At 39.3% G+C, this 25,667-nt stretch overlaps 1 protein-coding gene across 2 annotated transcripts in view; it reads right to left on the reverse strand.

Annotated features, from left to right (window-relative positions):
* The window catches only part of LOC117963186 (E3 ubiquitin-protein ligase DTX1-like), a 61,219-nt gene extending 36,791 nt beyond the window's left edge, over positions 1 to 24,428 (reverse strand). Inside the window, exons 1-2 of one of the 2 annotated variants that reach the window (XM_058994748.1) lie at positions 23,821 to 24,428; positions 21,693 to 22,487 (exon numbers count right to left, since the gene is read on the reverse strand). In XM_058994748.1, coding sequence (XP_058850731.1) covers positions 21,693 to 21,954 — 262 coding nt within the window. In that variant the 5' untranslated portion in view covers positions 21,955 to 22,487; positions 23,821 to 24,428. Of the gene's footprint in view, positions 1 to 21,692; positions 22,488 to 23,071; positions 23,676 to 23,820 lie in introns of those variants that run through there. The other variant, XM_058994747.1, reaches the window with a different exon arrangement.
* Positions 24,429 to 25,667: the final 1,239 nt, after the last annotated feature.

Consider the following 25,667-nt stretch of genomic DNA (forward strand, 5'->3'; position numbering starts at 1 on the left):
TCAAAGGGTAGTAAAGGACCATTGCCATTTTGAGCTGTTTATTATACTGTTATAGGTACTGCTACACATAAATGTCAAGCCACTTCAGAAAGAAACTTACTGCCCCACAAAATACCCTGTTAAAATGCCAATGAATTTCCCTAACTGGGGGTGTGTTGAATACAGAGAAAAGTGTCCCACACAAACTCCAGTTCTGGTACTTGCAGACCCAACTGTTGGTGTTTACGGTATTTTGGGGAAACTTTGAAGCATGGACACCTCTTAAAAAAATACAATAATACCATCCATTAAACTACTGTACACTCACCAAACTATTATTAAAATACTATAATACCATCCATTAAACTACTGTATACTCAAACTATTATTAAAATATTATAATACCGTGCAGAAAAAGATTTTTAGGATGGTACTATAGCAGTATAATTTTTCCGCAGAACATCTCACACACTCCCTTATAAAAGTTTACCACAGTATTTTTGCAGTTTTCCCATGATTTTCCCATAGTTATACTATGCATAATTATAGTTTGCCCTGGTTTGCCACGTTTATTAATATGCTTTACCATGCCCGGGTATTCTTTACAATGCTTACCCATGCTTCACCTTGCTTTTACTATACTTTATTACACTTTGCTATGCTTTTACTATGGGGAAACTTTTATAAGGGACTGTTTGGTCTACATGTACCCGAAGTGTTGTTTGTGTGAGGCCCAACACTTGAGAAATCTCTCTTCTTATCTCTTCGGGTTTCTCATATTGGTAATTAAGTTGAAAAATTGCTGCAGTGGCTAATTCAAAATAATCTGAAATGTGGACAGCACACACACGCTATTATTATCTTACACAACTGCAAAAAAATAAGGTAGTAAATTCTTGTAGTGTACACAGAGGTAAACCTTTACTCCAACTCCTACTACAGTACTACTACTAATAAGAATCACACAGACCCATGGAACCATTGTTGTGTAGATCAAATGCACAGGACTTTTGATGAAAGCTCTCCCACATCCCTACTCCTTACTCGTTTCATGCTATTTCTGTACCATTACCAGCAAGTAAGCTTTGCGCTGGAGTAGAGTATCAGCTGAATGAATCTGACCCAGTGTTGTGCCTTGCTTTCGGCTGACCGACACTGGAAAGACAGTCTGGAAGACTGCATGGCATGGGAACCAGTTGGCAGGTTGGTTTGCACAATAGATTGATTCAGTGCCAGGGCCTTCTGACCTGGCGTGGAGGACGGGGGAAAACAGGCTCACTTTTATTGGTTTTATCCCACGGGCTGTGCAATAAATATCAAAACAGTATTGTGGAAATTGCTACTTATAATTACACTACTCAACTTGAACACTGATAATGGTACCATTACATGTGCATAGTTGCAGCCTCTGTGCTGTACAGTTAGTGCAGCAACACTACACTCCACAGTACATTTTTCCACATGAAAAATCTCCTTCTCTGACCTCCTTGCTCCTTGCCGAATGGCAAATGCATTTGAACGTGCTTCTTTTCTGATCTTGTTCATCTACTTTGAACAGGAGAAAGCAATTAAACTAAACAAAGTGCGCATTACTGTACTGGTTTCACCTAACACTCAAAATAAAGGTTTCTGAAACAGTTTGTTCCCATCATTGTACTGTAATTGTACACACTGGGCCAAACAATGAAGGTCTAGTCAGTGATGTGCACACGCCTGTGCTGAAATAATGTCTAGCGCCTCTTTAGAACAATTGAGGGATGGCCATTTCAATACGTGATTTGGTTTATAACACTTCCATACACGCCTCTGAATATGCTTTGATTGTCTGGAGCAGCGTTTGCTTCAACTACATTCATCCATTGTTTAGCCTTCTGTGCAATCTACTGTACAGAGCTCATAATTGCTACTGACAGGGACCCAGATGTTATTATGCATGTTTCAGATTGCGATTGCACAACAAGCCCACGGGTAACTGTAGGTGTATCCCGTTAACCAGCTGATGTAACAAAAACATCATGCTGGAAATAGACCCCTTGTGTTATCTGTTTAGCTGCCACAGCAACAACATCACTGATAGATAACACTAATATCTAGCTGGTAGGAGCGTGAGATGTTTAGGAGCTCTATAAAGGCCACATGGACGATTTAAAAAGTCACCAGTATGTGATAAATTAAAACAGAAAATGATTTACAAAGCGAATCTCAAAAGAGATAAATGCATTATTTTAGATGACAACTAACAATCAAATGGACAGAAGAGCAGTTGAGATTCATTAACATACAGTACAAGTACATTTTATAACATTAATAAATAGTTTACAAAAATACAAGCAGCTTTAAAATATAGTTCACAAACATCTGGTTCACAAACAAGCACCAGGCATTATCACATACAGGAAATATGAATATATTCTTTAAAGTAGCCACTAGTTGACCTCAGTGACAATTGTTACCTATTTTAACTATTCAAATTAGTAGTCGTACCACCCCTGCACATATAACTTGATATTACGAAAAGTATAACAGTATGGACAGAAACCTAACAGAAAAGGTACTGTAGTGTGCAGACACCATCATAACTAATTCAAAACGACAGTGGGACACTGGAGTCTAAACCCTTGGTTAAAAAAATCTTAGGTGATTAGATTGCTAGACTGAAGACATCAGATTTTCAATTGAGACAGCAAACTTATTCCTTCTTGTCAGTACTAGCCTCCGGGCATCAAACACTGCATTGAAGGAGTCCAGAGAAGGTAGTTTGCTTTCAGTTCTGAATCCGGGAATGGTGCCAAAGCCAATTGAATTTCAAATTCACCTTGCAGTTTTTTAGTGGTGTTTTCTTCTCTCCAAATGACACCGTTAAAAAAAAAAAAAAAAAGGCAGAGAAAACGTCCTCCGAATTAATTTGTTAATTTTGCCATTTATACAAAGAGCAAGCCAAACACTAGAGCTTAGGAATTCATAGATTCTTTGCTAGCACAATATACAAGTAAGAGAATGTATTTGAAATGGTGGTTTCGAAGGGAATGGAATCATAACAAAAAATCCATGGTAAGAATAGATCATGGTCTGTGCTGCTGTACCGTTCGCTGATATAAAAGGATGTCTGACATACAGACAGAAGCCCTCAGATTCTGATACATTCAATACCTAAAGAAGGTATTTAGAAAGCTGCATCCTAGTCAGACAATCCATTCTCTATCTTAATTGGAAAAATGTCTCTCTCTCTCTCTCTCTCTCTCTCTCTCTCTCTCTCTCTCTCTCTCTCTCTCTCTCTATATATATATATATATATATATATATATATATATATATATGTAAGTGTGAGATACAGACAGCTGGAAGGACAGAGGACAGCCTCTTTATATCATGTACACACAATACTACCATCTCCTCTATATCCCTATTGATTGGGACATGCACCCCCAGCAGGGGATAATGCAATGTGATGCCATTCAAAAAGGAAATCATCTGTTAATCTCTTTCATTTCTGATTATTACAATGGGCTCGTACACGGAATCGTACACACATGGAGACCAGAGTGCGCTGGTATCTAGTCATTAGAAATCAGTGAGCTATAGGACTGGGATGCAGTGTGGTATAGTGGTTAAGGTTGAGGGACTGGGCGAATTATGGCCTAGTGGCAAGAGTTGAGGGACTTGCAGGACAGTGGCAGGGTGGTGTAATGTTGGTAATGAGGGACTGGGATGCATATGGCTTAATGGTTAGTGCTGAAGAACTGTAAAGCAGTGTGGCCTAGTGGCTAGAGCTGAGGGACTGGGAGGCAGTGTGGTCCAGTGGTTAGAGCTGAGGGACTGGGAGGCAGTGTGATCCAGTGGTTAGAGCTGAGGGAGTGGTGCTTTGTTCAGCTTGCTGGGATTCTTAATGACCAATGTTCAATTAAGCACAAAGCCTTTTGAGTTTGGACGCCACCTTATTTCTTTAGCATGCTTAAGCAAGACATTTGTAGCTCAACCTTTTCAAGTCATTCTGGGTTCACACAGTTTGACAAACAGCAGACGTGGGGCTTGTGCGTGCGGGTCTGGCAGTGCTTATACTGAGAGTCAAGGACTTCCTTCGAAACAAACAAGTTATACAGCTGAAGCACAGCTGTGCCTGGCTTGAAGGCATCTCTATAAACGCACATACTGTACAGTGGAAGAAAATGTAATTAAATGAATGTGTTGATCGCAACTGCATAGCTGTTACCAAAGCTGTCTAGGCTTAAAGATCTATTTGATTGTTAGTTGTTAGATACGAGGAGCAGCCCTGCCCTTCAGACTGGTCTGCAGGTATTATAGTTCTCTCAAAGGAAAATGACATTCACAGTATGCTAATTAAGTGAAGGTGTTGATGTATGTATGAGATCCGGGTAACAAGGTGGAGGCTGGGCAGGAACTGGCGACCGCGCACACCGCCAGCGGGCAACCACTGCACAAATGCATGCAGAGCTCTGAACATCTCAGAACAACACTGCCCGCTTGAAAATTAAAACAATCTCTTTCTCTTGTTTTTCTTAAGTTATATTGGGAAAACTTTTCACGAGACTAGATAAACACTGCGTTACTTAAACAATATTGACATGTTGCATAATCATTATCTCTGAACAAAAACCTTCTCTTAATATTATTGACTCCTCTTAGCATGAATGAACTTCAATATTAGTGTTTGTTGATACAGGGATATAGGACAGCGAACTTCTGTGAGAATATCAGCACAAAAATTGGTATTGTTATACGAGTGTTGATATAAAACTCATACCCATACACAGATTCAAGTCGTTGTATAACTCTGCTATATACTGCTTTACTTTTAATATACAAGGTGTATATTATGCTGATTAGGATCTCTGTTAAACTGGGCAGCCACACCTCATTTGCTATATGCAAAACTATCTGAATCTGTTCCTCTTTGCTTAAAGACCTTCACAACCGAATTAAACAGAGACACAACCAGTATTAACACACACGCCTCTCATTAACAAATTGTGTTTTTAATCTGGGCGGTTGGCTGTGAATTCATACATTTGAAATGCAATTGAATGATTTCGCAGCGTGGCTCTTTTTAATGCCAGAGAAGCAGCCGTACTCGAGCGGCTGAAAACAATTTCTATTGAAATCCTGCAGATATAACGGTTTGCGCGTGTGCAGGCTAAATAACTGACGAGTCCCTCGGGGTGCAGCAAGCTGAAGCAGTTACTTTGTGAATCGCAGCAGGGAGGCTGCCTTTGCCAATGCTTTGTATCTAATGCTTGTTTCGTTTGTATCAAAGGTATTGGATTGCCAAGAGCAATGACTCAGGAGCTGTCCAATTTGCAATGCAGCAGTGGCACTACAATAGCAATGCAGTGGTTCTGAACTAAGGGACAATGATAAAACAAGAGCAGCTACAATAGCATAAGGCTAGAACTGAACGGTACAACAAGTCTTTCACATTTTGACATACCAATGGTATTGACGGATACATACGCATGATCCATTGCAGTACTATATGGTAATATATCAGTACCAGACATTGTTCTACCTTATCTACTGTGCAATATTTCTTTTGAAATGCATTGTTGTATCACTGCTGAGTAATAGCATGGTATGCAAATGGTTCTGTTTTGAAGTATTGATTTATAGAATAGGATTTACAGTATGCATAACCACAGGAAGGAAACCTGTGCGTACCTTCATGACTTGCTGCATTGAAATAAGTTCAACACATTTACTGTCCTGTATCTTGCATGTAGGAAATTGTGAGCTCTGCAAAGCAATGGTTTCTGCTGCACTGATAAGTCAGCTTGACATGTTCTACACACAAGGTGCTGTCAGAAGGCTGCAGCCTGTAGTTGTCAGATCGCACTTGTCGAAGCAGACCTTACGTTTTTTTGGCAGAGGACTGAAAGCTTGTGAATAGCTGCTCAGCTCCTGGTCTGTCAGGGGTCTGGTGCTACAGGAGATTTAGTGTTTATGAAAGGGTGACAGTCCTGTGAGAGTGATGTCAACCACTGAGAGCATTTGAGTGAGTTTGAACTACACAAAGCATATTAATTAAAAGCAGCAAAAACTTTTCATTTAAAGCAGGACTCTCCAACAGATGGCTCTTGAGTTATACATGGCTCACTGAGATCAACACTATGGCTCTTTGGTTATGTAGTATCCCATTTAAGGCACGAAATGGCCTTTATAAAAGTTTACCACAGTACAAGCAACATAACGTGTAATAAAAGATAATGAAACCATGGTAAAGCCCAGATAGGTATGATAAAGCATATTAAAAAAAAATGTCAAACCATGGTAAACTATGGTAAATGCATAGTACACCATGGGAAAACGGCAAAATAAACTTTCATAAGGGGTGTTTGAAAGACTGCAGGGCAATTGCTAGTTTTTGGTTGAAGCAGGTAAAGTAAAAATGCAGCTAAATGTTTTCCTTATAGATAGTACTAACATATTGAAGCTGTGTCTTAGTGTAGTCTGGTAAAATTATGGATTTTTTACTATAATAATTTAGAATGACCACGCGCTTTAATAAGTGCAACAGCTGTGCTATTATTAACCAGAGACCTAAAAACTTGACTTTGAAGGCTGTCTTTGCAAAGCATAATTGGGAACTCATTATCACTGAACTTATAAAAAAAAGGCTTCAGTGTAGTATTCTCTCTTGCAAGACAGAATGCATTATCTGTAGCACTTGGCTGTGAATTTTAATTGAGTTTCATTGGACTGCAAAGGAATAACATCTGACTAACAAATGTTTTGTTGTTATTTTGTAATGACTTTTCTAGCCCTGAAGATGATATAAAAAGGACACCACTGGAACAGCAGCGACTGGATTATACAGGCCATTATTTTAACATGTACCGGGCTGCACATTATCATGCGGTAAGTCCTTTGTATCACCTGGTAAGATCAGTGAGTACTGGCATGATTTTCATTACTGTCACTGAAAATCTCGGCCTAAACAGGGCGAAACTCTCAAAAAGGTACTTACTTCAAATTGTCATTGGCACAATCTTTCTAACAATAGGCCAGTTTACATGTGTGATTATTTCACATTAATCGACAATACACGTGAAACTTGGCAGGGAAAGCTTGTGAAAGTGTCCCAAAAAACGGTCTCAGTATTTTACCGTGAAAGTCTCCATTTCTTGTGAGATTCCAGGAAAAGCTTGTGAAATCAACGCCCACTTGTAAACACAAGTTTCTCATGAAAATGTTAATTAGCTTGTTCAAGTCCTTTCCTAAAGCTGCTATAAAAGTCACATGGGAATACGTAAGTTACCATGGTCCAAGATGGCAGCAGGGAAGTTCATGTTTTGTTTGCAGTACTTCCTTTTATCAGAATTATGTTGCGATAGCAGCATAATGCTAATCATACACGGATCACGGATGTTTGTATAGTACCATACAGATTGTATTTACCAAGTTTCTGTTTAAAACTATTACTAAAAATGTTTGATAAACTGCATCGTGGGCTTGTGAATTCAGGTGGTTACAGTTACTGTACAGTACTTCAGAATACACTTGCAAATAGCTTTCCAAACAACTGTCAAAACGTCTTTATTGTAAAGTACTACTAAGTACTATGTTTAAATGTGTATAACTATACTCCAATGCAATTTCTCCCAGTTACTTATGTCTGAGCAAACCCTGTGTCCATCCTCCACTTGGAGGATTGGAGCGATGAAGAGGCTTGGGTGTTAATATCCATAAGGGAAGAGGATATGATGAGTAAGCTTGATACAATGCATAACACGAACATTGTTTAACCCACTCTCAAAATAAAATGTGGTGTGGAGTTTTTGCAACTTATTTCTTGGGAATCAACAATACTACTCAATATTCCAATTCTTTATAAAGCAGAAGCAGTCATACAAGTACAGTGCAAATGAGGATGTTATATTTGGTATAAAGAGATACAAAATAAGCTAATGAAACAAAAATGTGATGCAAAATAAAAGTACACCGTCGGGTTACAAAAATAAAGATAGCCGTGTATCTCTAATAGCAGGACCCTCTTCATATCTCTAACAGCAGGACCCTCTTCATATCGCTGTTTTATAATTCTTGCTGGAGGCTGAGGTAGCTGTTCCTCTGCTTGCCTGAGCACCTCCTTACAGTCCTGGCACAGATTGTGCAGGACACAGCAGGCTGTAATAATTTGGGGAACAAGCTCCTGGTTCACTTCAGTACGCTTCAGTAGCATCAACGCCTGTTCAACGACCATTTGGATTTTGCCCAGTTTATTATGGAAATAATGTGAAAAGCAGTGTGGGCGACAACACTAAAACATAGTATTAAAAAAGCAGGCACTATCAATCAGCAAATTAGATCTTTAATAACCATTTACGTCAAACATGATGACACGTGGATTCTTTCTCGTGAAACTGTGCGTTCAAGGAGATCATTCTGCGCAGATTCTGACCAATTTAGCCAATGATCATCTAAGAATGATCTCTGTGAACGCACCCATTGGCTGAATTGGTCAGAATCTGCACAGAATGACCTCTGTGAACACACCCAGTATTTTGGGGACTTTCACGGTTAACAGCACGAGAATCTAAGCGGGCCGTCAGCATGGCTAATTCATTTGCACAGCGTTAGGGGAAAAGTAGGCATTCCAAAGGGAAATGAGAGGTTTTACTTGTAAACACAAAAAGGCACCATGCCCACATGTATTTCACAAGAAACAGATTTCTTGAGAAAAGCAAACACTCATGTAAAGGGGCCTATTGTTGTAAGTAAGGTACATCCCCCGCCACAGCTGTAAATACAAAACTAGCGCTGCCAGGACCATGACACATATCAACGGTATGCACAGAATAGTATAGAAAGGTTTACTGAAAAGCGGATACGCGTTCATTAGGTAATCAAAGGGCAAATGATGGCCAAAGCTGATACTAGGGTTGTGTCCTAATAAAGTGGCCAGCCAGTGTATAAAACACTATTTGTATTTTAATTTACTTATTTGTATTTGATACTAATGTGAGACCTCAATTTCAAGCAGGTTTGTGCAGCACCATGTAGGGACAATAATTAAGGCTAACTGACTGCTTCTCCACTGTGGAGCCAGTGTTGAACAAAGAACAGAGTTCTGCTTCTTCACTGCAGTGTGTGGTGTCTGCAGTAACTTGTTAGAAACATGGTCTATCTTCTCTCTCGGACTCTCTCCGTCTTCCTCCCTCTTCCCATACTTTGCTGTTCCTCATACCATTCTGTCAATCTCTAGTTTCTTTATTCCAATGTGCCTGTTTGCTTTGTTGTCAACCGTGATGAACTTAAATGTACAGTGTTATCAATTTGCTGTATAAACAGCTGTATATTAACTGTTAAGGTTAAGCGAGACGTACTTGTCTGTGTTTCTTGTTTAAACAGAGGAGGTACACAGTGGCAGTTTACTTTTTTTCCTCTTCAAATGACATCAGTGTTTACTTCCGAATCTACCACTTTGAAGGGCAGAGGTGAGCTCCAGTATTTTAAACAGGAATATGACCTGCCTGCTGTCTATTTCTGTGCACCCATAGGGACCTGTTGCTAGGAAGACATCTTTGCGAGTCTGCCATAGCAACCTTTAAAAAAAACAACTATTAACTACCTAGCAACTGGAAAGTTCTGGAACCAATCGAATCGGAGCTGCAGACAGAGTCACTGCAGCCCTATTGACTTGTGAGAGGCCATTCACCCACAAAGACTGTTTACCTGTTTAAACCTTTGTTTCTATGCGTTTCAAAAATCAATTTGTTCTGAAGACATATGACCAACAAATAACCCTTTGCAGAGTACTGTAGTTTTACCAAGAACAAGGCTATCCTCATGAGTATTGCATGCGGGCAATAAAAATGTGCATTATAAATATCATATGGGAGATAGTAAAATTGAAGAAGGGAACTATGAAAAAGACCTAGGAGTTTATGTTGACTCAGAAATGTCTTCATGTAGACAATGTGGGGAAGCTATAAAAAAGGCTAACAAGATGCTCGGATATATTGTGAGAAGTGTTGAATTTAAATCAAGGGAAGTAATGTTAAAACTCTACAATGCATTAGTAAGAATATTGTTTTCAGTTCTGGTCACCCAGTTACAAAAAGGATATTGCTGCTCTAGAAATAGTGCAAAGAAGAGCAACCAGAATTATCCCGGGTTTAAAAGGCATGTCGTATGCAGACAGGCTAAAAGAATTGAATATATTCAGTCTTGAACAAAGAAGACTACGCGGCGATCTGAGTCAAACATTCAAAATCCTAAAAGGTATAGACAATGTCAACCCAGGGGACTTCTTTGACCTGAAAAAAGAAACAAGGACCAGGGGTCACAAATGGAGATTAGATAAAGGGGCATTCAGAACAGAAAATAGGAGGCACTTTTTTACACAGAGAATTGTGAGGGTTTGGAACCAACTCCCCAGTAATGTTGTTGAAGCTGACACCCTGGGATCCTTTAAGAAGCTGCTTGATGAGATTCTGGGATCAATAAGCTACTAACAACCAAACGAGCAAGATGGGCTGAATGGCCTCCTCTCGTTTGTAAACTTTCTTATGTTCTTATGTTCTTATGTTCTAACCACAACACTCTACAAACGTGTGCTGTATTCTGTTTCTATATCAAGTAGACATTATACAAATGGAAGTAGGTTTAAATTTAGTATTTTTCTCAAGTTGAGAGTGGCTTCTTGTGCATTCTGTGAGTATGCAGTTTGATTCTTTTTTACTGACTGATTCAGTTCAGTGTATCAGTTTAAGAGAAATCAATGAATCTGGGCTGAACTTTTTCAACTCCTCCATTTAAGTGAGACAACCGAGACATTGGAGACAGGAGAGACGCTGCAGCATAAACAAATCGAACCCTCTGGACTGCGGAACGAAATACACTGTAAAGGCTGCAATGAACTGGCATCTCAGCCCATTGAATTGAATGGAAAGGCAAGGGCTTGATGCTAACCGCAAACCATTCGGTTCAGAGACTAACGTCTTACCATTCAGCTAAAGAGCAAGCTCTTAGTGAGAGGTGAGTACAGGTCTTATGCTGACGTCAGTATTACTAACTCATCAGCCGCTAGGAGGAGATTCATTACAAGGTAAGCTGACATTCTGATAGTGGGTAGTATTTTTTATATGAAGCTTTGTTAAATGTAGTCATTTTTGAGTTGGTTCACGACTTGTGGCTTGTTTGGGAAACTGTGTTGAGATCTGTACCAGTGTATCAAGGGAAGCGATTAACCTGAGAACTCTGAATTGGTTTCAATGATTCGTCTGAATGATTCATTCAAAAGATCGAAATCACAGATGAGAAATCAGCCAAGCGTTGTTAAGGATAGGTCTCAATTCCCCTGTTCAGAATCACTTTTATATGTTTAATCAGTACAATCTTCTGCTGTTGAGCGTGTTAATACGTTTGGTAAAGGGCGTCTCTTATTAGAACAGAAATCACTTTTCACAGTCTGACCTTCACTTTGAGATCCAAACTGCACAAGATGACGGCCCTTGTGAGAATAAAAGACAGGCTACACACACCATATTTACTTACAGACTATTCTGTGAGGTAAGGCCTGCTAGGAGACAGTATTAATATAAATAGCCTAGTAGACAGCCCAATAAAAGGACAGGTTTTTTGTTGATACTGTATGTCTAAGAAAGGTATAAATGTAGAATACTGTTGTACCTTGAGATAACGTAGATCCAGACATGGTTGCCATCGGAAACCCATAATTGTTTTAAAAAACACGCCCCCTTTGAGAAAGGTTGGAAGCTGTCTCAATAGTGCAAAGTACGAACTGGTTCATAATTGCTACCACTTGTGTTACTGATAAAACAACTGTAAACCTGCAATGCCTGTGCCCAGTACCATTGAGGCTGGGGTTTACATTTAGTCTATTCATCCCACCAGGCCACCAGGAATAAAGCAAGGAAAATTGTAATAAACTCCAGTGCACTACAGACTGATCGAGTTATTGCTGTATCGGCAGATCTGTTGCCAAGGCAACACAGAGCTTAAGCTGCAAGCAGCAAAAAACGTTCTCCACCTCGCTTCACTCCCTGACAGGGCTTCTATTTTTTATATTTTTAGTTTTTATTCTTTGTGTCTGTTTGCTAAAGAACTGGAAGCTCATAATAAAGCTTTTTCTATCGACCAGGTATTGCATTTCAACAAACAGCAGCCAATGCAAAAGCTTCCCAAACACATACACTCACAATCTATGAAAAACCTTTGAGGAGGTCGTACGTACATCACAATCTACATTACTGAGAGTATCAATTCTGGAGATGTATGGAGGTGTCTTTATTCCAGTACATCCGTCCACATGTACAGTGTGTCACACTCAATACCATTTATCCAATTCTAAACTTTTTCAATGGCATTTCTTATTCTATACTATTCTGTGCATTGTAGATATACGTCATGGTCATCCACTCTTTCGTCATGCGGTTATTTCTAATTTTGAATTTACTGCCGTGGCAGGGATGTTACTAACATGCTTGTTTTAACAGGTGCTGGGGTTTGCCATCTATTCTATATTAAGGAACTGCTCCTTATTTGAAGAAAGATTCCAGCGTTCCTTAGCAACTGTCGCACAGTTGTCTGAAGGAAAATCCTCCAGGAACATGAATGTTTCCAGGAACATCTAGACATAAATCTTATGGCAATTTCACTCCAAACCTTTAACTTAAACCTAACCTGCAGTCACTATCTATCAGAACGCAACATTGCTATCTCCTAATAGGATCGATTGAACATTACCTTCTATACTACAAATACTACAAATGCTATTCAAAGGATGGATGTGCCTGTAGCATTTAGACAACCTATAGACAACCTGCACCACAGTCACAGGCAAGCAGGGAGGAGCAGTCCTTCTGCAGGTTCGTGTTTTTTACTCAGTTTCTTTGGTTTAGTGCCTTGTAACACTGTCAGCTTGGTTGAAGAGGCCTTCCTTTAGGAGACCAGTTTGCACACACATGTGGAACACCCTGTATGTTTCAATGCCAAATTTGATGATTTACAAAACAATGTTTGTCCCTGTTAAAATGTTTCCCGCTACAATCCTGTAAAATGTGGCCTAGGTACGTTAGGGATCAGTTTGTCTCACCCCTAACAACACATTTAACCCCTAATTAACCCACTTCCTGCTGCAGTTCAGTACAGTCAGGTGCAGTTGTCATGACTACTGTAAACCTCTGAGTTGCAAACACTGTGTGAGAAACCCACCCTATTCTGGTCACTTCACAGGAAGCTCTTACAGAACCGAAACAAGATAATCCCCAGGCTTTAGTAAGAAACAGAAAGCAAGCCCACACTGTCTCTACAAGCTTCTGCAGTAAGACAGACCACAGCAGCAGATAGAGAGTGCAAGTGCAGCCTTCTCATCCAGCTACATGTCTCCACACATGGTTCCCTCTGACACATTACAGTAAACTTTACCACAGAGATTAACCTCCCCCTGCTCCGCTCCCCTTCTGGGTTGTATAACCCCATCTCCGCAATCTTTCTTCCTAGAACTTGAGAGGCTTTGAGGCTTTTTAAGACCGTGTGAACTGAAATTAACCTTTTCGTATTTGTATGTTCACCCTGCCAGATTTGACCTTAAAAGTGCAACTACGTATGGGTGTGAAAAGTCCTGCTTATCTTAACTAATGCATTCTTTTGTTTTACATTCATTGGTATATCATTTTCAGTCATCATATCTTTGCTTTGGACTAGTAATTAGCTCTAAATTCCATTTGAATATATAGTTTTACATTTCCTCTTATTGTTTTAAGGTGTCTGCAATCATTCTAAGTGGTTCTGCGTTCCTTTGCTCCCATATTTAGTTATTACCACTTTTCTCTCAATCTTCCTTGCTTTGACTGTCTTTGAGCGTCTCTGGAGGGTCCTAAGTGCTGAGTCTGAACAGATTTCCTCAAATCATGTGACAATCCTGCTGAAGATTTATCAGTGCTGGGAATGAGACACGTATGCACAATCGTACAGTGAGACAGGGACAGCAGATCACGTGTATTGACTGAATGAAAGCTAGCTTGTTATATACAGTTGTAACAAAATGAATATTGAATGGAGTGCAGTGACGAGTGAAGAGGAATCCTATCCAGTGAGACTGAAGCTCTCTCCAGGGAGGGGGAAGGATCGATCTCTCTGGCCTCGCGCCTGCTACACTTTCAGAGTAAGAAGTGTCTCTGCGCAAACCCACTACTCCCCATCTCTCCCCAATTCTCCACATCACAATTCTTATCTTGAACTGCAGCGTTTGACAACCTGTCTCAGCCCCCCAAAGAGAACAAATAACAAACTTATTTTTTATTTTTTCATTTTAGAGTGCCCAATTATTTTACCCCTGATTTTCTCCTCAATTTATAATGTCCAATTATTTTTTTTCCCTCATCGCTGCAATTCCTCACACAGCTTAGGGGAACTGAAGGTTCAGTGGGCGTCCTCTGATCCCATGACCGAGCCAGCTTCCTGTTCAACACCCAAGAACTCAAAAGCAGCGCCTAGCCGGTAGGTGAGCCATTCACGGACCCTGAAGAACTTCTTTTTAACTACTTTCCTACAGCATAAATACAGAATAAAAGCAGAAATAAAATATTTGTATCTACATTGTATATAATCGCAATACTAGCCCACATCTGTATTTGACACAGACCAGTAGCCTTCTGTTCAGTCTAATTACTGCCAAAAACTGGTCTGTAATCTCAGGTGTATCAGATTTCATTGCTAAATTCTTGTCTCAAATTCTTAGTTTTGAAAGAACAGCATACTCTTTCATTAGATCATGGAACACATCACATAATCACATGACTAAGAGGAGACAGAGCGATTGCAAGATCTCCCAGCAGCCTTTTCACTTCTTTGTAAAAAAGAACATTACTTCAGCTACAGATTTCCCCATGAAGTGAATGAGAATCAAAATGTTCCAGGCCCCCTGCAGTGTTTACAAATAATATCTTAGTTGAACTTTTCAGTATCCCATGTTGACTGTATTGTGGCATTCATTTTGCAACGTAATGCCGACTGTTTTGATTTCTTTATTCACACATTCACCAAGAGAAATAATGTCAAAGCATCATAGTGAATCCAGATCATCACCCCTCCTGCAACAATGCTGGTGCTGTTTAAAATGAGAAGCTTACTGCAGGAACAGAAAACTTGTTTGTTGCAGGAGGGAACATGATCTGGATACACAACGATCCTTATAATAAAAAATAATCTTTCTCTTGGCGAATGCTGGCGAGTAAAAGTTAATAACAAATATCAAAGCAATCAGGATTATGTTGAAAAATATATTGTTACGAAACGGACAGCACAGGTAAAGTCGTTTGTTTCTTGTAAACACTGCAGGGGGTTCTGGAACAGCAGACATTGACACAAATCATGCAGCATTTCAAAGCAAGTCTTATTAGAGTAAGACAATTTGATGGTTTTAAGTTTTATTCCAACGCTGCCCTGATTCATAATTCCCTTCTCTTTCCCTAAGCTGGCCTCTAATTACACCCTTACCCCAGTAAATTAAAGAGGACCTCAAATTAAAACAGTGCTTACATCACTTTAAAACAGAAGTGACCCCACCCATGAATGGCTTCGACCTAAACCAGAGCACAGCAAAACAGGCCACATCAAACTGAACTATCGTCATGAGAACTCACACCACCACAGAAACTGTGTCATAAACAACAGACACATAACCACGCCTTCTCTTAAAGAGACAGAGGTACACAGGTACTGTAGTCAAATCTGTTCTGGGTCAGCTTAGCATTAATGGCATCTATAGCAGTTGCTAAAGGGTTACAGAACACCCTGCGGTATTTACAATCATGCTCTATTTCGTACTGTCCGTATCATGGAAATATATTTTCTGATTGGTTTGATATTTTTCACCTGGGGACATTTTTACTTAGGAGCATTCACTAGCAGAAATGTGTTGTTGTTTTTTTTTTTTTATTAGCAGACTCCTTTATCCAAGGTGACTTACAGAGACTAGGGTGTGTGAACTATGCATCAGCTGCAGAGTCACTTACAACAACATCATATCCAAAAAACAGAGCACAAGGAGGTTAAGTGACTTGCTCAGAGTGACACAGGGAGTCAGTCGCTGAGCTGGGATTTGAACCGGGGACCTCCTGGTTACAAGCCCTTTTCTTTAACCACTGGACCACACAGTCTCTCTTACTATTTTATATATCCATGCTTCCTCCTGCTACAGCTTGTTTCACATTCCCTCTATAATAGATGTATTTCAGTCACTGAACCAGCACTGTTGCGGGAGGGATTGAGATCAAAGTGGAAACTGAGTAATGTATTCCAAGGTTCATTTATGACTCATGATGTCTGAATAAAAAATGTAAATGAATCAGGCTCATGTTTAAAAAATATATTGCTGTGACACTTGGCCTCAGAACAGCTGTACAAAACAACCGGCAAAACCAACAGATGAAAGTGACGCCCAGAATTGAAATGATTTTGCAATATACAAATTTAATACGAATGAGAGAAACCAGAGAGATTAGAGAAATTCATCAAATCGTTTACAATTCTTACAAATAAAGTTGGGTGCGTGGTATTTCTTATGTAAAGGTAGCAGCAGCAAGCAACAACTTAGTTCCAAGAAACCTCTAAACAAAGTGTCCTTTTTCTTTACAAAAAGCACTTTTTCCCCTCTCACAGTCACACAGGTTCGCAAATTAAACAGTAGTACCTCAAACTTCACTTGGTACAGGGGACAAAATTCAGCCCTAACTGACCCCCATTGTTTGCAGTTATTTAGGTAGAATTCCATCCTGAAGGTACTAAGCAGATTGCAGTGCAGTCACTGCGGATTAGCTTTAGGATACCTGGTATGTGATTGCACAACTCCTGCACTGCACTGAGGAAGCCCCACTTTCTCATTTAAAAACACAGGCAGGTAGTAAGTAGCTTTGTGCTCAGCGTGTTAGAAGTTGTATTAGAAATAAAAGGTTCAGCCATCTCCGCTTACAGATTTTAAACCCTGTAGTTACTAAAGCTTGAAGGGATAACACAGGTATTGTAGAGGTTATTTCATTTCGATTTCCGGGGAAGTGAGCAGACTGTTTGAAATGCTCGTCACTGAAGCAGTTTGTAATGAGAGGAAGCAAGCTGGGATTGTAACACAACATTACTGTATGTTTCGGGGACTTGACAAGTTGAAGCAAATATATGTTTACTGTACTTGTTATCAAATTCACAGGTAGCAGTGATGATATTGTACTATGCAGCATCTTGTATCATATAAACGACATACTGCGACTGAACTTGAGAAAGCTAACAGTACAGAATACCACGCATTCAGAAAACGCAGGCAGCTGGACATGTGAGAGCAAGAACGAGAGGACTGGAAAGGGATGAGAAAAGGGTATTTGTTATTGAGACGAGTGGGGCACACTAACACGATGCTAACATTTTGAAAAGGCAGAGCAGTGCTGATATTTTATTTTAGAAATGATACAGCTGGACAACCTCTGAAAAAAGGGAGCAACTCAAATTGAGATAAGATGAAAAAACCAGCTCTAATTCTTCAGGTAGCGCTATCTTACGCACATGCTTGACAAGCTATTTTCCAATGATAAGATACAACTATAAGAAATCAATTCAATTAATGGTGCACTACAACACTAAAGATTATTTTGCTAGAAGGCAAAACTTACTGTAAAAAGGGCAACTTGGTATGGGTAGGAACTAATGCATTCTTCATCTTGTTGAGATTCACTTTGCATATTCTGTTTCAGTCATTCACCCTTTTTAAAACCTGGAATTTTAAAGCACCCTTGTGGTCTTAATAGAGCTCTCAAAATCATGTCTAACCTCCATGTAAATCTGGTACACCAGAGTGTAACCATTAACCTCTCCCCTAGGGACAAAGTGTTGCAGGGAGGACAGGTAAGTGGTTACCCACGGGTGTTCCAGAAGGACTTAGGTTAGACATAATTCTGAAAGCTCTGAGTGGTTCCTTATACAATTACTCAAATACTTTGTTTTCTTTATACTTGATAAGTGTATGTTAAGTGCTTTCACCTGAGTTCAGGAACTGCTCTTTAGTTTCAGTTGCCTGCCATAGATACATGTAATCTAGTACTTCCATTCTAGGGACCAAGTCATGCTAAAGCTAAAATGTTACGTAAATACAGCTGTGGCCAAAAGTTTTACATCACCCTATAAGCTTGCTTCATAGTCAAATGAAACCTGCTAAATAATTTTACGTTAGCATATTGAATTCAGGGGCGGATCCAGACTAGTGTGCCCCCTTCAATAACTCAAAAGACCTGACAGTGTTGTTGTACTCATTTGTTTCTCTTCTGCACTTTTAATGCAGTTCCTGACTCTTCTTCAAAAGACAATTGTCTCCAGATTAGACTGTTCAGAACTGGAGCGCATGGGAGCTGAGCTCACCGACCTGAGAACACTGGACTCAGCATGTTTGCATTACTCAACTGATTCTCAGTGAAGCCCAGAATCCATTTTAAAATCTTGTCTGTGACCTACAGCCCAGGACCCAGTAGATTTCCTTCCTTCTCACCAGTAATTCCCTTTTCATTGTGAGAATCACCTTTACTTTCAACTTGGGGCAACTGAAGTGGGCATTACCAGTCAAATAATCCTCGATTTTGGATTAAGTATTTTTAATAAAATCCAATAATTCCGATTGTCATTCACACACCATTATGATCTTAACAAACAAAATGCATTTCATTTAGTACACTTTCAATGTGGTATTGAAAGAACCACACTAGGAAACTATATTTGATTTGGGAAAGTAATATTACTTAAAACTCATGAGTACGTGTTTGAATTGAGTTATACCAGGTGAATCTAATAACCATACCAAGTTAATCTTTGCATTTGAGTTTTAAGAATTGATGCAATCTACGGCACTCCTGAGAATATAACCATAAAATATATTTAAATATATGCCAAAACCCCAGTATTTATTACAGCATTAGGGACTGATAGGGTCTAATTTAGTTGAGTGATGGACAGAGAAGTGTGTGTCTCCACATTTTGTCGGCTGGTAGTGTCCTTGACATTGAAGCATGCAGTCTGGATAAAAGGCATTTTCCCCGGGTTTAACACCAACATGACCAACAGCCCTGCTTAAATCTACAAAACTGTAACATTCACCTTGATTTATAACCATACAGAAATAAATAACCTCCAGCAACCAAACATTCAGAAAGTTTTCCAGTGGACGTTTAATATACAGAAAAAAAATGTTTAAAAGAGAATGTTTCTTCTCCAAACAAAAGCTTTCTGCATTTTATATTTTGACCAGTACTATATATTTCTTATAAGTAATTTGCATTGACACTTTATATTACTTAGCCCTTAGGGTGGGAAGATAATAACATTTTAAATTATTGATTATCATTAGAAAATCATCACTATAATCACAATCTTTAATCATGTTTACCACTTAAAGTTTACCACTGTAATTGTGCAGTTTGCCCACGCTTTTCTCATGGTTATTCTATGCATTTACCATAGTTTGCCATGTTTTTAATATGCTTTACCACACCTGTCCTGGCGTTACAATGCTTCCCCAGGTGTTTTTTATACTTTGCTGTGCTTTTACTGTAGTAACTTTGTAACTCTCTCTCCAGTAGCAGTTCTTTCAGCCTAACATGCTTTTTCTTTTTTCTCTGTCTGCTTTTTGCTTGTTGGCTTTTTTCAAAGACAACCACTGTTCCTTCCCACAACAGAGGGGACAGCTGAGTCGGGAAACTTGTTTTTAAAATTAGCACTACTTCTGCAATATGTAAAATATTCAAAGACTGTGGGAAATATTAAGTAATCTCGTATGATCTTCACCACAATGACCGACTTCTTTATTTTAACACACTTCCATGTTCTGAAATGATGCAGGCCCCAAAACATTATGGAAATAACAAAGATAGAGCAACAGGCTTTTATCAGAATTACAAAACAATGTATTATCAACGGCTTCCTCCTCTCAGAAAAGTTTACCCTGGTAAATCTGCATGATAATTGGTCAGTTTTACATTGAAATGTTTTTGAATATGCTTTCTCATACTATGGGCTTCACAGTGCTTACCTATGCCTTATCATGCTTTATAACGTTTTCTATACTTTTATAGGGGTTTTAAATTATTGCACACATGAATATTTTTTGTGCAAGTGATATATTGTTATGAGTTTATCTTTAAAATTAATAAAACATTTATAAAAAGTACCTACACAGCTATTTAAAATGTGTATTATTATTATTATTATTATTATTATTATTTTTTATTTTGTATGCCTATGAAATATGAATTTTGGCACAGGTTCAATCTGAACAGCACTAAAAGTAACCCATTAGCATTTAAATGAAACAAAATGCAAATAAGATCTATTTTCCAAGGATATGAATATGACATTATAAAAAAGACCCCCCAGAGAGGTTGTGCCCTTTGATTTACATCTAGCAATGCTAAAAGAAACTTAATAAATTAATGGCAAAGTCTTTTTCAGTGTCGAAACGTTTTCCATTGAATTGATTGCGTTTTTTATAGTTTAGTAAAAATAATTAAACATTACAGCTAATCTCAATGTGACATAATTTCAAACGAATGCAAACTATCTGATAGAAAGAATCTTCCAAAGGCTTTATCACACAATATCAGGGTTTAATATGCATTTTATAATGATATACATACAGCTATAACGCTCTGGCCAAAAGTTTAGGATTGAGACATCATTTAAAAAACAAACTATATGAACATAATTTAGATCTTTTATGCAATCAAAGAAACTAAAGAAACTACAAAATGATATTGCAGTATTTCATGTTAGATTTTGAAATGTCACATCTTTCCATTTTTGTCACTTTTTCCTGAAGTATATGGAAAACTACAAAGTGGTATGTAATTCCATGGGCGGATCCGGTCCCCCCCCCCTTTCTTAAAAATGTCAAAATATTGTTTACTTTAACAATATGTTTTGTATCAGGTATCCCCCCTTCATGACAGTCTTGACCCCCCCCCCCCCCCCCCCCCCTTCATGGAAGTCTGGATCTGCCCCTGAATTCAATATGCTAACGTAACATTATTTAGCAGGTTTCATTTGAAGTTTAAATGGTACAGTGTTAGCTTTAATGCTGATAGTGGGTCAAGGTTATCCATAAACTGCAAAATTCATTGCACTACATGCTAAGTCGCCTATGGAGCATTTCTACGTACCAATAGCACACAAGCTTGGGTCCAGGTTAGTGGATATTGAGACAAGCCAGGATACACACAGAAACACCAGCTCTCTAGCATGTAAAGGAATTATACACACATATAGAATGTGCTCACAATCTCTGACTTTATTCGTGTATGGGTTCAAAATGTGGATAAAATCAAGTTAATCGTATTATACCCCAAGCTTGTAGATGGAAATGATATCTTTGTTACACTAATAAACCATCTATATCAGATTAATGGCATGTCCAAGAGTATATTGGTTGATCATCAGAAAGTCTTGCCAGTAGTCTGATATTGATGAACAAACAAACATGTCATCAGTCATGACTAATTTAATGCTTTATAGTAATAGCTATTAAAGACAACTAGGAATCTTATAGAAACAGTGGTTTTTGTAAGCCTGTGTAACGATCAAGATCTGCCATCACAACATTTGGACACCAGGTGGCACTGTGTGCAATGCATGTTTCGGGTTCACTGCATTACCACAATTATATGTATTTCAAGTTTTAGTGCCCGGCTAAAGAGAAACATCCTTACCTGTGTCCTGTCGAAACTGGTGCATTGATTGCAGGTCTATGATGTAAGGGGCCAACTGTGGCTCCACCTGGCCCAGCACCACCGTGCCCCGCGAGTCCCCCTTCAACACATTCTCAATGTGGTGGCACACAGCAGCACTGTAGGGCCTCCACCGACCGTGTTCGTTCAGCCATTCCCACACCACCACCCGGGCCAGGTTCTGGGGTGCATACCCCAGTCCGTTCACGTGGATCATCATTGCAGAGCCAGGACGCAACATCATTGCAAATCAAAACTTTTTTTTTTTTTTTTTTCTTTCAGTCTCTCCCAAACAGATGAGATTAGGTTGTCATATTGTAATAGTCAACTTCTTTGGCGTGGTGCACCGAATACAGATAAAAGTAGTTTTTAGGCAACGATTTCCTTTAGATGCTGGTTTTGTCTGGTTTTGTTTTTGTTTTTTTCCAGTTGACATCCCAGAGAGATCCGAATCCAGATGTGTAACAGCAATCTCTGACTTTCAACTTCATGCACAGTCGGTTACCTTCTTTACAGTTTGTAACCCGCCCCCTCCCCCCGGTTTACCCCGCTTGGTATTGGTGCACTCCTCCCTGTATGGAGCGCAGTTTTGCAAGCTACTTTCCTAGTAGATGACGGATATTCCAAGCTAATACGACATTTCCAGTTAATTAAAGTTCAGCACAGTTTACCAAAAAGATTCCCGCACATGCAATATAATTTGTCCTTCATTTCTTCAGGTTGGGTTGTTTCGAATTCCCGCAGAACTTCATCCTACACAGGCAGGTCGCTTTAATTCTGGCAAAATAAAACAATATATAAAAAACGTGCTTTAATTAAATATAACCGAATGCACAGACACAATGACCAACTAGTGCAATGCGTATACATACACGACAGCGCAGTAATTCTGAAAATAATGCTTTTAATTTAAAATGTTCTGCTTTTCATGCCCACAATCCAGAAGCATCTATTCTCCTCGAGTATGAAGCCGTTTTGTTTACAGACAGTGACAGCGCGCGGACTACGCTGTCCTTGCACTGGGTACGCAATTCAACAAGCTGCTTCAGTTTAAACCCTCCCCAGATACTAAAACAATCACTTGAGAAAGGTATTTTATAGAATAGGGTACAGTACTTTTAATTGTCGCAACACAATGGCTCGTTCTCATTGCCCTGCACCCCAAATGCATTTCAGTAATTTCAATCCCCTCGTTATTGTTTTTCTAATGTCAGGTTACTGTACGTTATCCGCAGGTGTATATTATAAATCAACGATTGTTGTTTGTTCCGTTTTTAATGTAAAAAAAAAGTTATCGTCCAAAATACGCCCTAATTCGGCTAAATGATCCCAGTGTATATGATTAAAAAGAGATCACTTACAAATAAATAGGCTATCCTCTTTCCTCTTCAAGCTCGTTTTTCCTCGCTCTCTCACACACTCTCTTTCTCCCCCGTTTCTTAGTTACTGACGGAGATGAAAAATGGATGTTCAATGCAAATTGCTGAATTATTGTTTTTACTGTCAATAATCGAACACCCCTCGGCGTCTCCTGCAGGTTTATTATACCTGTATTTGCAGCGGTCTTTTGATATAAAAAGGAAGCTCTACAGCGTTTTTCACGATCTTTTCAAACGTTGCCAATATGCAGCAATATTCAGTAGCCTGTTTTTTTTATGGCCAAAATGTAATTCCAGGATTGTGGTGGTGCCTTCGTGTCCTTATGTGTCGCCGCTCGCTGGGGTCTTCAAAAACATACAGCGTATCGATTTCTCTGCATCTATTGTCGTTTCCATCTGATGAGGTTACAATTCGCACACATGCATATTTTCACTGAGCTTAGTGGTTTAAGAAGTAAGCATTTTGCATAATGTAACAATCGGTGCGCTTGGTTGCAATCGTGCGACGCAGACAGCCCAGTTGAGCAAGAAAACAAAACAACAAAACAAGGCAAGACAAATTGTACATTTGATTTCCCAGGCGTCTTAAAAAAACGTATGTCTCACCTTTTTGCGGCAATGTTGAATTTTATTTTAATGCAAAAATATGTATATATACATTGTATCATTAATATTGTGTTAAATTATTCAATGAAAGGGAGAATAAATGAATACTAAAATACAGTACGTACACTGTTGTATAACGCAATAAGCTGTTGCTCCAGATCTTTGCTTCTGCACTAGTTCATACAAAATCACATATTATCCCACAGTGAGGAAAAGAAATGCTGATGAACAGAAGTAATGTGGAATTCAAAAATACAATTAAAATAGACTTTTGGTTTTTCAGTCTGAAATCGCTGGGGTTTGTTGCTAGCTTGTGCCCAATAGAAGCCAGTCGAATGGTTTCATCGTAGAGGCACAGCATACACAACCCATGCTAATAATAATTATAACTATTACACACAATAATACATAGTATTGAAGTATTATTATATAATATAGATTTGAGTTTTCAAAACAAAGCAAGCATTTACACAACCCTATTCTTCGGATACGCCGCTGCAGCAAGCAGCACAGCACGAGTCGCTCACATCATCACAGTGCACATCTGCTGGCACACAGATCGAAATTTGCCAGAAAATAAATGTGTCCATAAATCAGGTTTATGATCTCGTATTACGAATGTATAACCATCCGCCGCATTCCACAAGGTAAAAAAAAAACCTGTAGAAGAATAAATGAATGAACAAGTGAAACCGTTATAGCTAGAATATACAACCCTGTCTTCAATTGTTCGGGTCAAAACGTGTTAATTAAAATGAACACGCCACACCGCGTTTTAAACATCAAACCTCACACGGTGCACCTGTTTCTAGCACGCCCACTTGTAGTTCTGTACATGCGTATTTTGGATACGTAAGGTAAACAAGTTAACATAGTTACAAAAAATAGGAAGTCGTTTTTTCTGTGGTTTTGGGGCAGATGATGGATAGGCCTATCATTATGAATCACGGACCGTACCTATTGTAAAGACTCAGATATTTGGTTTTTACTGGTGGTTTCCCATTTGAAAAACAAAGCGACATCTGTCTTTCTATGCACACTCGCTTGGTTTTAACCTGGATACTGCAACGCTCAGGGGCCCGTTAAAAAAAAAAAACAAAAAAAAAAACAAAACTTGGTATTCAACAGATTCTCTCTGCAACAAATGCAGCCTGCAATTGCTTGTCAATTATGCAGAGCTGCGTTCGCCTACTCATACAAAAATGTCGCATCCGCACCAGGGCAACAGAAGGGTTTTGTCACGTCCCCAGATTGCAGTTAGTGCGTTAGTTTTGTTAGCTTGGGGAGGATGTCCAGGGGTGACGCTTCACCGTCCCCTCAGTTTTGCAGATTGCAAAAGAGAGGCAGACAACCAGCGTGTTGCTTCCCTCTTGCATCGAGGCTCAGCGTTGCCGTGTCAGTAGTACAGTTTAAACAGTATCCAATCCCTCTGGCATCGAGGCTCGGCGTTGCCGTGTCAGTAGTACAGTTTAAACAGTATCTAACCTGCTCAATCAGACTGAGATCCAGGATTGTGGTGGTCATGGAAGATGCCTGAAGTCTCTGTCATGCTAACCACACAGTTCTGGTGGGTGGGTGCATTACCGTCTTGAAAGTAGCCATCGCCATCTAGGTGCAAGTACAGCATTGTTGGGTGCACTTCATCCAGAACAATGCTTACGCTACGACATTCGTTCTGGAGTAATCAAGGGACCCAGGGTATCCCTGGACAACACGCCCCACACCAGGACATACCAGGAGAACATGCCCCACACCAGGGCATACCAGGATAACATGACAAATCCAAATGGATAGATATGTCCTGATAAAGGTTTCAGGTAGTGTATATTACCATCTATAACAAAGACTTTGCATCCCTAAAGAGCTCACTGCAGCTGTTTGGGCTAGCTTGTTACAATATGATGCACATGCCTTTTGAATACAGCAGGGTACTTGACTGTTGCTTATTCTGAAGGAGATATCCTTGATTTTA

The sequence above is a fragment of the Acipenser ruthenus genome, chromosome 21 (assembly GCF_902713425.1).
Source record: "Acipenser ruthenus chromosome 21, fAciRut3.2 maternal haplotype, whole genome shotgun sequence".
In the NCBI taxonomy this organism is placed as follows: Eukaryota; Metazoa; Chordata; class Actinopteri; order Acipenseriformes; family Acipenseridae; genus Acipenser; species Acipenser ruthenus.